The 18,601-nt window shown below is 47.6% G+C and overlaps 1 protein-coding gene across 1 annotated transcript in view; it reads left to right on the top strand.

Annotated features, from left to right (window-relative positions):
* Positions 1–18,601, top strand: part of MYO16 (myosin XVI) — a 166,384-nt gene that overhangs the window by 19,013 nt on the left and 128,770 nt on the right. Inside the window, exons 2-5 of the mRNA XM_078618109.1 lie at positions 2,975–3,045; positions 6,617–6,760; positions 8,037–8,145; positions 13,379–13,503. Of these exons, the coding sequence (XP_078474235.1) occupies positions 2,975–3,045; positions 6,617–6,760; positions 8,037–8,145; positions 13,379–13,503 (449 nt within the window). The remainder of the gene's footprint in view (positions 1–2,974; positions 3,046–6,616; positions 6,761–8,036; positions 8,146–13,378; positions 13,504–18,601) is intronic.

Below are 18,601 nucleotides of genomic sequence, written 5' to 3' on the forward strand. Positions count from 1 at the left end.
CAAACTCACTCAACCCCTGTGCAGAATGTGCATTTGCACGCAGCTGCTGGATGAGTACCATGGGAGAGGGCAGGTTGTTTGACCACAATGCACCACGCCTGTCAGCGCTGGTTGGTGCTGGCAGACAGCACAGACGCAGAAGTACAGCGCAGCAATGCATGTATCTGCACTACTGCATACCGCGTAGCTCCGCAAACCCTACAACAATACTGTATGTGCACGGTGCTCACCAATGAAAACACTCGTCCAGGCTTAGCCCGGTGAAGTTGATGGGATCGGGTGCATTCCAGGTGATTTGGTGGCAAAGCGTGTCCTGAAATAGCAGCTGTAAAATTGTGGAACAGCACACAACTTCCAGACGTCTCGCCGATTGGACAATCGCGGACACGCTGTCCCACGTACATTCTCACCACGGAGCCAATCCATGTTGGGGAGGAGGTCGATGGTTTCATTCCTTGGGCCACGCGGTGATTTCTCTTTGATTTACGGCGTGGCATCATGTGCTGTAAATGGCCGTAAGAAAAAGTGACACCATTGATCGTCAAGAGGTCGCTGCATTCCGGGCGTAACAGCCTGAAAACTGCACTTTTGGGACATACAATTGCAGTCTTTTTTTTAGATTGTAACGACCGCTCTGTAATTACAGGTTTTTTTTGGCAAGTTCTTGTCTCTGCGCAGCAGATGGGGGCTCCGTCAACGTGATATCCAAAGCGATGAGGTTGTGAGATCAGACTACGGGTTGATCTTGATTACATTATTAATTTTATCATCCATAACCATGTCAAGTGGACGCTACCGTCGTGCTAACGGTACGGTTAGCACCACGGGACTTGCGACCAGAGGCCGCCAGATCGATTCTAACTCCCGGCATGGCAGCAGAAACAATTGTGCGAGTTTCTTACATTTTAGAAATTGCTGCCAACTTTAGTCTTTCCTTAAGTATACTAAAGCAGTCTACGTTACTAATGTACTTTCTTCTTATCAGAATGCCTCGTCCATTAAACAAAACAGACGCTTCTCTCTAATCGCCCCAACTTTCAGACTGGTCCTATGAAAATGTGTAAATTTCCTAAATTGCTCTAAGATTGCCATTCAATAGCATTCTCTTTTACCGTGGTGCCCCAAATAAACTTGAACAATTCTGTTTGCCTTCCCAGACATCCAGACGGCAATCAATAGCAATGTTTCTGGACAGTGACAGCCTAGCAAGGTCGCTCATGTCTGAGCCGCTTGCCAGGCAGGCTGCAATGTCATATTATATATCAGTGTTCAGAGAATTTTAGCGTTTGTTTATTGAGTTTAGACACATTTTTACGTGGGCACAACGTTCACTTTGAGGTTGAGGATTTCAAGCAATCGATAGAATTGTGAAATTGTAACGATGGCGAGAGCCAAACGCCGTTTTAAATCCAATGCGTTCGGCCAAGAATCAGCGTCTCATTGTTGGGGCACTTTTAGAGATGAATTTGAATCTGGTGGGACGAGACTGCAGAATGTCGCACTTTGTCTTCCGCTTGCTGGATAATCTATAAACAGGCCCTCAATTTAATTTCCCAGTCTGCAAGCTAATAAACGAGACTTAAAATTCCATTATCCATCTTAGCCTTTGTCTTGTCAATTAAATTAACTTCACACGGTAATGGCAGCATTGATTTGTTTTGCGTATTATTGTCAATTAAAGTTCGGTTTAATCTGAGCACCGGATGCTTGTCTTGTCGGTTGCATCAGCCAGCAGGGATCGCCGGCTCGGTCACCCGGCGTGGCAGTCGACACAACGGGGCACGTTTCTTAAATTTCCCCCACCCCCCATGCCTACCTCTGTCCAAATCTCAAATCTCCCCTCGCCTGCAACAACGGTTAGTCGATCGCCACCGCCTGTAGTAGGGTAACACGTTCGGTAAACCCACCTCTTCCGAGATGTCTGGCCAGCGTGGAGGTGAAGGCCAGGTACCCACGAGAAGAGGGCCCCTCTAGAGCCCTCTGCAGCGACGGCCCATCCGCCAGCAGTTGTGCGAGCAAGCGATTCATTGGCCACAACGCTTTGTGCGTCATGTGCTTGTAGCCGTTGACTACCAAGCTACCTACCATTAGCAAAACATGAGGTAGGAACCCGGCTTATTCTCGTCCTGCGTGCGCGTCTGCGTGTGATATTAACGTGGATGTGAGCGGCGTCAGCTCGGCAGCTCTTGATGTGTCTCTGTGATTGTCCTGCGCCAAGCAGCCTCTCACCCAGGGTGTGGTTGACGCTAAGCAGGACTGTCAGCTTCTGATTTTTAGTAAAATTGCACTGGGCATTGCCATTTGCCAAGAGGCCACACATGTGGCTGTAGAGCCACCATGCCCCCCTCCCTGCTACAGGCTCAGCATCTGCGAGTCGTCGATGTGTGAAATTGATTATAAATATAGAGGAATACCATTTGCAATGAAATGCGAGTGTTCACTTAGTAAAATTAAAATTGTATTTTATTTTTCTCCTCGGGAATGAGACAATTATCTTAATTTGAATCTTCTTAACGTAACGAGCCTTGGAACTCTGGGAAAACCCGCGACGGATTCAAGCGTGCAGAACGCGACACGAGGTTTGGAACGCGTCCACACAGTGGTTGACGTTGCAGGTGCGAGGTGGATGCTTGCCCGAGGGTACTGGCGGTGGCCTGGGAGGGCCTTCGTCCAGCAGTCGATTGAGCATGGTCAAAGATGAGGATGAACACTTAGACGTTGTACTCATGAAGAGCATTTACAAAAATATCAGCGTGACTCATGATAATATTAAAATTTTCATAAATAAAAAGTAAAACCCACGACTTTTTGTCGTCGGGTTTATTTTTCATTTTTATTTTCTATCTACGTGACTTTACCGAATGAACCAAGAATATGAAAATGGGATGATATGCCTTACAATTCATCAATAGCTTGCTCACTGTGAACAAGTCGGATGACCGTAGGCTACGTTGTGTGTGTTCTCTCGCCACAGTTTTGAAGCTGCTTAAAGTCTCCTTCAACCCCAACGCAAAAAACCTGAATGGAAACTCGCTGCTTCACACGGTGAGTTCGCGATGGTTGTTACCGACCGTGAGCTCAGTGACAATGATCTGAACCAGTTTTGTGCTTCCCTTAGGTCGACTCAGCTTTAAACGAGTACCTTGTGCAGTGTGTGAACATCAGCACTAGAAGGCGCCGGGCATGGTATCTGGCAAACCACCACCTAGTGTGTCATTGCGGCCTTAATTTGTGCCCGCCAACAGCACTTGCTCCAGCAGTCTGTTAAGACTACACGATGAATCTTAGTCATTGCTTCATATAGATATTTGAAATATCTTAACTTGAATGCGGTCTTGTCTATAAAACATGGGACGTTAATATACACAAACGTAGACGTAAATGAGCGGTCATCGGCCGTGTGTGCGGGTGCACAATTACTTTATTTGCACGTGAACGGACAAGGGAAAGGTAGTACCGTGGCGGGAATGTAGGAATCGATTTTGCGCGAAATGTCCGGGCATCATTGTAAGCCGCCCAATCATCCAACACAGCAGCCCGTGGCATCAACGTGGGAGTGGAACGGGGTGAACATGCTGCCCCAATCAAACTACAATTACAGGCGGCCGCCGCTGAACAGAACGTTTTAAATCCGACCGATAACCGTGATGACACTCCCGGCCTGATGACGACGGCCAGGTATGACGTTGTGAGTCCTGGGCTTTAGTGAATCGTGGCAACCCACTGACAATAGCTATCTCGTGGTCTCCAATAGGCGGGCCGTAATTGTTGAGAAAGATGATATTGGCTGTTGATGATAATGACAATGAGTTAATCACTACACATTATGAGGCTCAATTTGATCTTCATTTCCTCCGTAGTGTCAGGGTCAAGTGTAATGGATAGAAATGTAATAGGGCGGTGATGAAGAAGAACACGTGCCGAAAAGGCTAATAACTGCGCTGTTATTATTTTCTAATTTTCACTGATCAAATCACGTGGATTGTAATGCCAATGCATTGTCATTCCTCTGGTCGCCGAGATAAGAGTTACCGCGTGGCATTTCATTGACAGTCGCGCGATTCTATATAAAGGATTGTTCAATAATGGGTCTTTGCAGAATGCACGTTGCTGTGTGTAATAATGCATGAAAGCGCCCCAGATTGGACGACTCCTTGTGCGGGACTGTTCCAGTGTAGGTATAAGCCTCGTACGAGTGCAATATACATGGAGATTTCAAAATGAAGCACACGTTTTTGAGTGTGGGTAGAGAGGGTGGTGAAACACCGATGAGATGGTTCTGCTCAAAAAAGAGGTGAGTCGTAAGTGCAGAGAGTACAAATAATATACATTCATTCATGACAACGTTTTTTTTGGTGTTTGATTGCATAAATGCAAACGTGTCGTAACCACACCTCCACCCGGTACACGTGAACGAAACCGTGTGTTGGAGCGCTAATCCACAGCGTTTACAATTTGAGCATGACGCTTCGCTGTTGCTCGCAACCAGCATTATGTGGCGACTGCCAGAATTGTGGATGAAGACTTCTCCACGATTTTTCACAATTATGGCAATAACCTGATCATATTCGCTGAGAATGCGATGAATTTGCCACGTGGCTCCTCTTATCCCTGACAAAAATTGCGAGCATTAAGAGGCCACTTTGCTACATTCACTCTGGGCGAATAACCACAGATAAGGGGAAGAAATAGGGCCGCGGATTACAGTAGATTTCGTTAACCCGACAGCTACCGTAGATAGGATTAGTGAGTAATAGGGCCACGGAGAGTATGATTAGCGGGTAATAGGGCCACGGATGAGAGGGGTTCTCCTATAGGGACCGTACCGGCGAACGCTCGGTCGTGCAGGAAAACACTTTGACTTTTGCTTCGAAAGAGGAAATGAATCTGAGAGTAAGACGACGTCATGTTGAATTTACACGTGTGTAATATAATTTACATGTGTGTAATATAATTTGGTAAGCGTGCGTCACGTCGCTTGAAATGCAATGTGGATGAATGGCTCTGATGAAAGTGTACAAAACGAGGCAGAGTGGAAGCAAGAGAGATCGTTATGATGGAGACGTATTAAAAAGACAACGCGAACTAGACGGCTCGTGCAGACAGTGCCGAGGTAACGGATGCCCTCTGCGCGGAGAAATCTGGGAAGGGAACGGGCAGTGTGTGTGCCAGACACAACTGGACATGTGGAATGAATGCAAGCACACTCGAATTGCCCCTGTCAGAATGATATTAATATCATGCCAATTTTATACAAATGCTACTACTTTTAGGCTGACGAGTGAGATAGACAATACAGAGACAAAAAATGTACTTCGTTTGGTAGAAAGAATTATGGTAGTCGCTCTCAATGGTTATGGACTGGCCGCCAACGAATGGTATGCCTCAAGGTAGAGATGGAGCGATGGAATCAGCACACACGTGCAAGTACCAGGTGCATTATTACATCGCAGGAGCTTGACAGATTGTGATGACTGTAGGCCTTCATCCAGCGGTAGATTGATAATGGCTGATGATGATGATGGGTGCAATTTCTATTCACTGGAACTATTCATACCCTTGTCTCTATTCATCTGTCCAGATATTTGCCCATAGCAGGAAGCTAAGGTTCCTGCTACAGAGCCCCTTCAAATAGTGGAGGATATGGGTTTTAATAATTCATACAAACCAATTTATTTCCGCACACATTGGCATGTAAATATTTCATAATCACCACCTCAACATTTTTAACCTCTGAGCAGTGGCAGTGGCATGTTGGGATTAAATATGCATTACCCAGCATGCATTGCCTCAACTTTCACAATAAAACTGTCCCCTGCACTCAAAACATTGGCAGCCCGCGACAGGCATGGGAATTCCACATTTTTATGCCAGTCTATGCGTAGGTTGACCACGCTTTGAAAGGCTTTGAGACAAATGACATTGAATAGAAATCAGTCACAGCCTTCCAGTGTGGGCTCTCAGGACCCCTCACCACCAAAGAGCTTGTGAAACAGCACGTACAGGGCTCCCACTCACTAAGATCATGAGTCATAATTGAGTTGTGGGTCAGATCGCGTGAATTAATGTGTCGTGCACCCTCCTCCATCCGACACAGACAATTGATAAAGTTGACACTTGCACAAACGTGTCAATGTATTACTGATTCAGCACCACAGGTGTGTTGTTGGAGAGCAATCCACATTTTACAATTGTGTGCAGTTGTACCCAGTTTGGTACAGTTGTACTCAATTGTTAATTGGTGTGTCTCCATGTTCCTGTATACCCCTGACCTAGTCTCCCTCTATCCTGGTTTCCCCATGTTCCCCCGTGTCTCCGAATCTCCGTGTCCCCATGTCCCTGTATCCCGATGTCCCTGGATCCCTGTCTCCATGTGCCCCCGCGTCTCTGTATATCCGTGTCCCCATGTCCCTGTATCCCCATGCCCCCGTATCCCGTGTCCCCGTGTTCCCGTGTCCCTGTATCCCCATGTCCATGTATCCCCATGCCCCCGTGTCCCATGTCCCCGTTCCCCGTGTCCCATGTTCCCGTTCCCCGTGTCCCGTGTCCCCGTGTCCCCGTGTCCCTGTATCCCCATGCCCCGTGCCCCCGTGTCCCCATGCCCCCGTGTCCCCAGAGTGCGCGCAGTAACAACGTGCTGGCGGCGGAGCTGCTGCTGGAGCGCGGGGCGGACGTGAACGCGCAGGACGACGACTCGTGGACGCCGCTGCACGCCGCCGCCGCGTGCGACCACGCGGACGTGCTGCTCCTCCTCCTTCTGGTAGGGCACCTCCGTTCGTTCGTTTTGACACCCGAACACCATCGTCACCCTCAGTGCAAACCAGAATCTCGGGCGTGCTGGTTCGGTTCTTCCAGAGCCACGTGGCCATCTCCGGATTTCTATTTAAAATCATAACTCTGACGACGACGATGATGATGATGATGCTGATGACATTTGGTGAAATGCATGGCTTTAAATTTCACCAATAAACATGGAGAGGGGAATAGTTGTAATGAAGTTGGGAGACAGAAAAGGAGAGCACGCTCATTAAGGGAAATACGCAAGTTGATGATATCATTCGTACTGTTGAAGGAGTGCTGGTGATGGTTAAGAATAATAACGAACTGGCAAACAAAGAAAGGTACGCGAGTGGATGTCCACTGGGGAAATGGACCGAATAAATCAACGTCTCTGTAGGTGCTAGGTGAAGTGTTGCATTACGAAACAATAAAGGATAGCGGTGACTTTGGGAACGCTTTATCCAAAAGAGAGTTGATCATGTATGATGATGATGACGATGGTACATGCTCCACCTGCACAGCTCACAATGACATGTATACACGTCTATCAGTCCAGTAGTTCTATCCGAGGATGCTCTTCCATGTTTGCTCATGGACAAGGTGTTTCACCAGATGAGAACTAAAGGAATCAGCATGAGTCTCATTCACAGGAGTGACCTGGGGTATTCGTCTGTCAGTTCGGGGGCGATGATTTCTGCCGTGTATAATCCCGATTGAGTAATTTGCGAGCCATTTTAGGATTTGGCAATTTTGGGCCCTGACACCGCCACACAATGGCCTACTTTTACGAATAACATCAGAGGATATTTAACGTCCACTGTGAAGCAGAGGGCAGCGTACGATGATTAAATCAACTGCAGTTATTGACCATCGCGACCGCTGGAGTTCGAATCATGAACCTCTGCAACAAGTTCCGAACTCGCTGCAGCGGGGCCACGTCGCCGCACTACCGTCACCGCAGATTTTTAATCTCTCAACGAACTCGTCGTGAACATACACAGAGAGAGATAGAGAGAGGGGCCTTTGGAGGGTCTTCGGGATGTGCAAGAGGGCAGATGCGCCGATTGCAGAGTCGTGCGAGAGACGACAGCACGGCGAGGCCTTCATCCCACAGTCGATTGACGGTGGCTGCTGCCGCTCACAACGACGATCGCTTTGCCGTGAATGTCTCCGTCGGTGCGGGCCACGTGCAGCGACTGGCCCGTGCGCTGCGGTAACGCCACCCCCCACCCCTCCTCCCGTGCCGCTGCCCGCAGGCCGGAGCCAACGTGCTCCTGCAAGACGTGGACGGGAATGTCGCACTGGACTACACGCACGAGGGCACCCAGTGCCGCCACCTGCTGCTGCGGCACCTGGAGGAGAACGGTGGGCTCCGCAGGCGACCCACCCACCCACCCACCCCCCGCTACTCACCTCCACGTCGCTCGGCGCGATTCGAGGACTGTTGTTGTTGTTGCTTGACCCTCTGTGTCTTCGTCGTCATCATCGTCGCCAACTATATGCGATAATCGCTATAGATCCATCGTTTTAGTCATGCATTCATTATTGTGTATCTTGTATCATCACTACTGTTGCAAACTATGGTTTGACAGTTATGATATCACAAGTCTAATTTACACTTTGTGTAATTTTAACAACTATAGCTGTGTTTCTCATTTCGATATGATTTTGTCTTATTCGATTTCACGTACAATTGCGTTTATGTATGCCTGTGTACAATGTAACTTCCTCTACAATTTTCCACCATCGCCAGCATAGCCTGCCTCTTCATAGTGCATCGGGTTCTTCCAGCTTCAAATGTCTATGCTCTCATCACCAGCCATCATTGCGAGTCTATTGGTCGCTACAATGCACCGAAGTAAATTGAACTTCTTTCGCACCGTGCGCAGCAAACCGTGCTAATCGGTGGTGCTGCGGGTGGGGGGTCGGAGGTCAACAAGCTAAACACAAAAAGTAGATCTACAGAAATTGCTTGTCAGCCTAATGGAGAGGACTGGCCTCCTCGGTGTGGAAATTGGAATTCCCACCACTGTGGTGAGAGGCCTCGAAGAAAGGCGAGCGACGCGGTGTTGCTCGCTTGAGTGGGGAGACGGCCTGGACCGTGACCACATCGCGATGGACCTACTGACGAGCGAATTCGCGGAGTTTAATTTCCGAAAGCTTTAATAAACCATGCGATGCGCGCGTGCATCGTTTCGTTTTAATGCAGATTAATGTACATCGGGACCATTCGCGAGTAGCATTAGATGTTAATGTACATAAACATGCCAAACACAAACAGCGTAGCCTGCAGTGCATCATTTGTCCATGGAGGTGCCCCCCCCCCCATAACAGCAGCTCCCCCACAACACTCCCCCAGCGCTCGAGAGCCAAACATTGCCTCTTTGTTTGATGGGGCATTCCGCTGGAAGGGAAAACAAACAGCTCTCCCTTTGGTCCTTTTTATTTTCATGGAAACCAACATTGGTATTCCTGGGAGTACTTGGGAAGCAGTGCGAGAGAGTGTGTGTGTGTGATAGAGGAGGGCCAGTGGTGATGGTTAGCACACTGCACTCCAACACACAGCAAGCTTTATACCCGGCCACCATTGGGCGACGATTATCTGAACTGGTCAAAGGCCTCCCCCCTAGGTCGACTCAGCATTAAGTGAGTACTATAGCTGGCCTGGTGTGTAAACACCATCGAGCCACACCGCCCCTCGTGTGCCGCTCCGGCCTTCATCGGTGCTCACTCACAGCACTTCCCCTAAAAATCTTTAAAGGGTTTATGAATGAACTTTCTATTAATGATTTTGTTTACACAGTAAAACATGTACATTGTTAGCATGAATAAAAAAACACTCACCGCATGAATTATCATATTATCATCGCTCTATCATGGACAAAAATATATATAAGAATATGTTGGGCAATGGCCCGTCTAAAGGGCAGCACACGTAAGTGCATATTATAGTGTTGTGTATGAGCGAGTGAGTGAGATAGTGAGCGAGTATTCCATCAGAATAGCCAGCCATTGTCCAGCATGTCGGCCCACTATATTGTTCTGTTGTAAAGCAGTGTTAATGATGCACGCAGGCACGTTTGTGTGAGTGCTTTCTGAGCTGTGCCCAGGGATTAATTTCAGCCGGGTTCTGTGCGGGTCAGCGACCTGGAAAATATATTTGCACCCAACACACCACATCCAGTATAATGTACCTGTGGCTATTGCTGTGGCCACTATTCCCATGCCAGCCACTCCGGTCTACCAGCGACCGGGAAAATATTCAGTGAGTAATTAATCCCTGGCCGTGCCTTCTGCACCCACTGCCAACAGCAGGCCCCGTAATTTATTTCCGTCTCTTTGTGAGCAGCGCAGCCACTGAATTATTTCCCCGAGCAAAGATTTACATTCTGGAAATTTACAAAGGTTAATGGGTTTCAGTATGTGCGTGGCAGTTAATAGAGTTCATATCAATGACTGCACGGCATGTCACTGTAAGCAATAAACCCTCCGCGCATTTACGCTTTTTCTTGACATCGGTGGGGAGGTCCTTGCGTGGAGACCAAACTGCCACTCCCCTTCGGAGCAAAGTCGTCTCTGTCTGACCGCTCCGGTGGAGATTTAGGGTTATTTGTTACCATTCCCGAGGGGCTGTGCCCTCGAAATCTAGGGTTGCCCTCACACCTGCTCCCCCATAAATGGAATTCTCTGGAAATGGCCCCTCTTCCGTACAATGCCATTTAAAGGCTTCTCTTCGTAGATTAGCACCGAGTGTTGTTCGGCACGATGTCGAATGTCCCGCTCCACGCGCTGGGAGCTTGTGACGAACTGAATTCCTCAAGGTACTGAGCTCCCGAAAAAGCTGCCAGGTACCTGGAGCTGAACGCATGGCTGTCAACCCATACGGTTAACCCGTATTCTTGTCCAGGGAAATTGAGTTTTCAGGTCCATACGGCGTACAGCCGTTTCAATACGGGAAAATGTCTATTTGGTTGTGTTTCTCCCTTGTGATGGGACTTTGTAGGATGAACGTTGAGATTTACAAGGGCATGGGGTGACCAATACGGTCTGAATTGGTCTGTAGTAAGGTAGGCACTGATAAGGGGTTGACAGGTATGTAAACGTCGGACATCGTTTTTGAACAGTACCCTGTTACGACCCGAAAACACAACTCAAGAACCAGACAATGCAACCCACTAGAACCTACGAGGTAGCAGCAGCATCACTTCATTCATTGTTTATCTCAGCTTATTAATATTACATATGTGGAAATTAAGAATTTCCCATTAGAGTCCGGTCAATATTTTAAGTGTAAATGTTTAATATTTAGCATGATTAAGCGAGCAGTGATGGTGGTTTTCCCCACCCACGCTCTCGCTGCTCAAAGAAGAATGGTGCAGCGATGATCTGACCTGTCCACTCACCCACCGGGTGTTGCGGTTCACAACCGTAAAGGGCACCGATCACAACAAATATTGATTAACTTATTGGATCAAATGACTGCGATTCTCTCCTCGTGCCCGTTGTAATGCTGCCAATTCCACACCCCCAAAGTTCCTGTTCAGATCAAAACCCAAGACTGTCTGTCGTCTTGTCTTCTACCTGTGACTGGCCTGTCTAAAATTAAACATTAATATTATGTATGTTGAACTTCTTTCGCACCGTATGTAGCCAACCGTGCTAATCGGAGATGCAATTATTGTTCCGCTTGTTTAGCCAGAGAATATAGCTCCTATGTTCGATAGTTTCACTTTAATTGTGCAATGTCCTAACTTTGTTGTGTTATTTGTTTTGAATTTAATTATCGGGCTCTCATCTCCTAGGTCATGCAGAGGTCTTGGGGGCCTTCGGGCCTAATTAAAAATTAGGCTTCATAAGTAAGAATTAGTAAAATCTAAACTCCTACTCTGAGTAAGAAATGAATACACAATAACATGAAGGAATAGTTTAATTAATTACATAAACAACGTATTAACCATTCATAATACTATAACATATCACAAATTCAGGTAGTTGAGTAACAGACAAACTCACACTTGCTCCATTATAGTATTTCTGATGATGATTGCGATCACCATCGTTACGATGACTGTTAATGCCTTGCGATACGTTTGTCTTCGTGAAATTACAATGTTTAATTATTAATAGATAGATAGATCGTTTATTGTCATTGTCACCAGTACAACGAAATTTAAAATGCTCACCAGTCAGGGCATCATTCATAAATTTAAATTAAGTAAAACAAGAAAATAAAAATTAAATTAAATGAAAGATAATCAATGTATACTATATATAAAAACAGCCCAAGTATACCCACATACCCACATAAGGTTACATTTTGTCATTGCACATCTCTATTTCACAGTCAATTGAAAATACTATTACTTAATAATTAATTAGCATTATTGAGTGTGGTGATCGCTGTAAGATAAAAGCTCTGTTTGAATCTGTTTGTCCTTGTTTTGACTGATCTGAATCGTCTGCCTGATGGCAACAGCTCAAACAGTGAGTGTCCAGGGTGAGAAGAGTCCTTTATAATGTTCTGTGCTTTTTTGATGCAACGTGAACTGTGTAGTTCTTCCAGTGTGGGGAGATGGCAGCCGGCGATCTTTTGGGCTGTGTTGATGACCCGCTGGAGCGCTTTCCTCTGAGCCACTGTGCAGCTGGTGTACCATACACAGATGCAGTATGTGAGAATGCTCTCGATGGAGGCTCGGTAGAAGGACACCAGCAGTTTCTGTGTGATGTTATTATTCCTGAGGATTCTCAGTACAGAATTACAGTACAGAATTACATTTCATACTGTCGTTTATGGACCGCATTCTTATTTCATATTCCTCGTGCGTAAACCAATTCATATGCACTGGGTTCACAGTTTCATTCTTTCTGTTTTTTTTTATTGTGCGACAGCTTTGCAAATGCATTCCGGGGGAGCAATGCCTTCTCATCGTCGCTGCTCCCATGTCACTCAGCTCACGGCTCTGAACAATCGACGAATGGGGGAAACTCGCCCCGATGTCGGAGTCGATTCGTACCCCGCGTAGCGAACCGATCCCTCTCGCTGGCGAATCGCTCTCTTCTTCTCGCATGTCATACTCTCTCTCTCTGCACCATCCTTCTGCATTCTTACTCCCGGGGGAACGGTGGCCAGCGATTTAATTACAAACACCGACCCACGCTGCCGTGGAGAGAGAGAGAGAGGTGGTGGAGCCCGCGCTGATTGTGGCTTGTGGTCCAGAACGTCGCTGTCCAATCCAAAGGCTTTTCTCTGTAAAATAAACTCGTTCTTCCGCGCGATCTGCATTAAAAAAATGCACCCCCGGTCATCAATCAACATCCGACAGTGTAACATTTTCTTTCCCACTGAAGGGGGCTCGTGGTGGGGGGGGGGCTAAATTTATTTTTATTGCTTCACCCCCCAGGGTTGACGCTCCCGAGGTGCTGACTCGGCTCAGCACCATGACATTAACCTCCTTAGCCAGCCCATGTCACTCCTGCGCCCCCACTGCTTGATGGGACAACAGCAGGGGTCTCAATAAAGGATGCACAACGCTGTAGGGCTGGTGACTGGTTACTTTAAATTCATTTGCGTCTCCCTTCTCCTCCGCACCCGGCTCAGGAGTGGACGTGGGAGCCCTCAGGCAGCTCAGGAATCAGAGGCCCCTGTCCATGCTGGCTGACGTCACAAAGCTCGTCGCCTCGGGCAGCTGTGTCAACCTCCCCAACGAAGAGGGGGTCACGCTGGTGAGTGACGCTTCCTCCGCCCACACGGACACGAGGCCTCTCTCCACACGCACACACACCAACACACGCCGGGTCTCGCCATACAAACACACCAGCAACACCTACACAAGACAAAGATCCCCCGTATAGTATTTTTCAAGGGATACGCGGATTATATAGCAAATGCTATTTTTATACTGTATATATGTATGAAAGTCAAAGATCCCCCGTATAGCTTTAAAAGACTCTTCGGGCAAGTGCTGTTAGCGAGCACCTGTGAAGGGCGACATGGCGCATGAGGGGGTGGGTGGCCAACACCACGCCCGGCCGCCTTTGTCTCTCTAGTGGCGACGTTTACACACCGCTCTAGGTAATAATTTGAGGCTGAGTCGACCTAGGGGAGGCCCAAGACCGGTTCATATAATGGTTACTGGTGTTGGTGGCCGTGAGCTGGAATCGAACTCAGATCATCGGGATCGATGCGCAACCACTACGCCACCGCTCCTCTACCAGCACTCTCCATACATACACGGTCCCCATACACACACCAACACTCTCCTTACACACACACACATCGGGGTCTCTGTAAAGGTCAGCACTGCCTTGCTCACCAGATTAAAAATTTCGTCTGGGTTTTGACGTGTCGCTCGTGTCGTTTCCTCTCTCCCGTCTCCTCCGCACCGGCCTGTTCTCGTTTGCATACGATCTGCACACATTATAAATGATCGATTATTACACGCGCAGCCACAATCCAATGCGTGCAACCGTAAAATTATGTTTAAATTGATGGGTCGACGTGTCGTTAAGATGCCTAAACTGCGTAGAGCCTCTCTTCTTATCCGCGAACCCCCCTGCCCATACCACACACACACACGTCAAGTCTGCACACACGTGTTTATATGTGGACAATTTCCCTGCCCCCCCCCACCCCCCGCAAACGCCCATTATCTCTCTGTACACTTCCTATACCACTGCCGCAAGCAGCCTTTGTCGGCAACATACCAGAACGCCCGTAGGGGAATATGTGTACACAGCAAATTTCACACTCGCAACAGCTGCGATTGTGATGTTTACACGCCAACACACCCAGGCCCTGCGCGTTCTCCTGGATGTGTTTGTGTTTGGACCGTTACCTTGATGGGGATTCACCTGCGCTGGCTGATCGCTTCCCATCGTGTTCACGCCCCCTCTGTCACTGCTGGTCGTGCCGTAGTCGTGGCCAGGGGCTTTTATCTTCCAATTCCTCGCGAACCTGATGTTCTCTTGCTGCAATGTACTTGGTGCAATTGACACTTTTTGCTCATGTGCCAAATTCGTTTGATTGGCTAAGTGGGTAGTGGAGGGTTATAGTGTAAAAAACAATGTTTACATACCTACACGATCGAATCAAAATTAAACGAATTGTAAAATCGTATTGGTCGTGACAGACTACATATAAAATGAACGAGTGCACACGAGATTATTCACTCGTAATAATAATGTACATATACGTGTTTCTGTTAACTTTAAGTCGATCGGCTCATAACCTCCTGTTGACGGATATCGGTTGGTGGTGGTGGGAGGGTCGCTATCATACGTCCTCAAAATCTGTCAAATCGTGGGGGGACATACCTCCCCTGCCCTTCCCCGTAGCACCATCCGTGCAGCCGTGACGTTAACGGCGAGAATAGAATTCCCAGCCATTCACATTCCCTTCCTTCTGCTGGCAAGATTCGATGAGTTTGGAGTGAAAGCTCAGATCGCGTTTGGATTCGCACTGCCAACTTCGCCATGCAAACGTACATACATCGTCGCCCACTCTGTGGCCTAATTACGTTGGAACTATTTTTTTGTGAAATCGATACGCCCCTCTGAGCCTTAGATAATGCGATTACTGGCAGTAGAGGATGACACGCGTGCCCATGTAATTATGGAATGATTAATACATGATGACTAACATAACAGCAGTGCTGTCGGTCTCAGGGTGGGAGGGGGAAGGGAGCACGGGCTCATCATGACCAGCCTGCCAATTCTGCCCGACAGGTGTTGGCCAATTCAGGTGTCCGGTGGTTGCCAGTCATTGGGGCCCTGTTGGGTCGGTCCCCACTATAAAGCAGAACACCTTAACAACGCTAGCCTGTTCATTATAACGATAAACAAACTGCACACCACCGTCGCCACCTATGTCTACTCTGTCCCTGCCATGGTTGATGTTCCTGTGAATCTCACTCATTGATTCCTCACCCATGCTGACGACTCAGTCTGCCAGACTGACTATTTAGAATCACCCCCACTGTGTGAACCACAACGCAACACTCCTGCTTCTCCCCTCGTGCTGCTCAACAACTCCTGTAATGGATTATCTTCCCAAGATCTCGCGAGAACTTTGGTTCAATAATTGAATAATTATTTCACTCTTGTCTATTACGACTTTAATTGGCGCCGTTTCATTTTGGCCGCTTGCCATTTTGGGCCTTTGGGGCTATGCCTTTCACTCGAGATTAAAATATATATATACAGTACGCGAGAAATCTCTCACCGCCACAGGCTTCCGTGCCCCACCAATATATCTTTCCTTTGCCAGCGTCTAAAGGCCGAATGTGCAGAGGATGTGCATTCTAGTCACGCACACCTGATTTACCTGTCAGGTGCAATTTATAGAGCCTGAGAAGGCGGCTCGTTAAAATAGTCCGTAAATCTGCCCATCTCAGTTGCCGAACAACGACACGTGACCCAGTAGGTAGCTCTAGATTTGAAGCTTTCGTGACTGCAAGGATTCATACTCTTAGGTTTTTTCGGTAAAGTTACGTAGGTAAAAATAAATGTTAAAGTCCAAGTTCGCGAGCTTGGAACTCAGTCCTGGACTTTACGAGAAGCGAGTACGGTGTGTGCAGACCTGATGCCAGGTGTTTGACCTCTTGCACCCTTTGTACCAAGCGTGCTGTTTAATTCGGGGATTGTCGGGATTGGTTGGCAGGGCGGAAGTGGCATCGCAAGCATTACTATCGGTGTATTTCACCTCATTTAGCCTAAAACTAGGGAAACTCTTTATCGATGAGACACTGAAAGGCCCTTCTTGAAGTCCCTGACACCAATTCTGGGCTTGGCCGGCTTGCCACAATCCTTTTTTACTAAAAATTATTTCTGTCGTAATTTTCTCTTCAAAGTGAGCCAATCTCATTCCCCAAAGTTCAGCACTTGTCCCTTCAAACCAATCCGCTTCAACGCCCCCGTCTGTACTGCGCGGCGCTTTGTGCCGATTAAATTATTTTTCATTCAATTTCCCATTTTTCCTTGAAAAAAAATGATACTGTTTAGGAAACATACAAATATTTTTTTTTACACTTCAATCTACCGCTGTTTAAGTAAAATATATCAGTATATATATACCAAGCAGAGAGAAACACAGGTTTCCACATTCTAACCATGTTACAGGTATAACACATTGACAATGAATTCGCATTTCAAGCAGTGGCCCATGTTCAGAGATAAGACTGCTGTGACAAAGGGGCATTGTACATCACCGTGCCTGCAGTCCCGTCATGTATTACTTTGATTTTTACTGATCGTAAATTTATTGATTGTATCTATGTTGCCTCCAACGTTTCTCTGGGTTCACTGGTTTCCTCACAATCGCAAAAAATAACTCGGCAAAGAAAGTGACCAAGCCCCAAGTGGGATAATTGCGAACATACACTGTGCCTTGCGGAGTGTCAGTGTGGGGCAAGGCCATTGTATTGAGTCTTCTTCTTTTTATGGCTGATGGAGGTGTAGAGCAACAACTATCATTTTACTTTGAGGTGATCGAGCCAGATCAATGTGTCTGGGGTAGTGGAGTGGTGCACCATCGCTGTGATGATGGCTCAGGCGTGTTTGTGAATCGGGCTTTGAGGCAACCTGCTATGTTCTATGGTTCTGTTCTGGGTGACCACAGTGGCACACCGGACAGTTTTTATCTTTCCATTCTTGCGTCAAGTATCCGCATGTTTTGCCATGGTTCGTGTGTGGAAGTGGTTTAGCGTGGCCCATGAGCTCTGTGGAAGATGGAAGCCAGGGATATTCCTTGCCGGGTCTTTCACGAGGTCTTCGTGACTTCTTGTGACCTCCATTTAGCTTTCCACGCACCATCAGGGTCGAAGTGGCATTGCTGAAGGTTAAGGGCCTGGATCCAAGTGGGGGTGGTGGTGAGGGGCGTTATTGAGATTCCGGTTGGTGAGGAGACGCACGGTTTTCTATGATTCTCTGGACTTCCTGGAGGGTTTGTGGTCTTGCGGCGATTGGATGGGATTTGGTGACAAAGTCCAAGCGAAGAGATTTGTGCCAGTGGTCATAACGTGTCACCTTCAAGGTCGTTGCTTGACGTGACGTTGCGTTTAAAGACGCATCTAGAGGTGGGGTTCACATGTGGCATGGCCGAACATCAAAGTGCCTGAGCCAGCGGTGGAAATTCCACATTGTCATGGAAAGGCACCAGTCACTCCCTAAGAGAATACCGCTGTTGTATTCTCACAAAGTGGTTGCTTATTTAATTGACCGAACAGTTGATGGGCTGAGTAAATTAAATTTATGATAGCAATCGAAGCCAAGTGCTACGAGCAAAGTGTGCCGACACGTGCAATAAAGAGAATGGCACTGGAGGCGTGTGAGTGTGACTTGATGGGCAACACTGAGCACTCTGTGTGTCACTCGGCAGTGACACACACAGGGGATTCACACGCGTTATTTACAGAGCAGGTAAGACTCTGCTGAGACCGAACGACTCGTTTGCGAGAGATACGCAGATTACAAAGCGAATGCTATTACATATACTCTGTATATAAGACATATAGCCTTAACAGACTGTTCTGGCAAGTGCTGTTGAAGGCACAAGAGGGGGTGGGTGGCCAGCGTCACTCCCGGTCACGTTTGTCTCCCTTGTGGCGATGTTTACACACTGCACCGGGTACTCATTTGAGGTTAAGTCGACCTAGGGGAGGCCCAAGACCGGTTCAGATAATCGTCACTGGTGTTTGCTGTGAGCAGGAATCGAACGCGGGTGCTTGGGATTCATAACGCAGCGTAGCGCTTACCACGACACTTCTAATATAAATAGACAAGCATGTAACAAAACATGTCAAATCCGGCATCACGCGCAGTGACA

This window comes from Lampetra planeri, chromosome 56, assembly GCF_965212315.1.
Source record: "Lampetra planeri chromosome 56, kcLamPlan1.2.h2, whole genome shotgun sequence".
In the NCBI taxonomy this organism is placed as follows: Eukaryota; Metazoa; Chordata; class Hyperoartia; order Petromyzontiformes; family Petromyzontidae; genus Lampetra; species Lampetra planeri.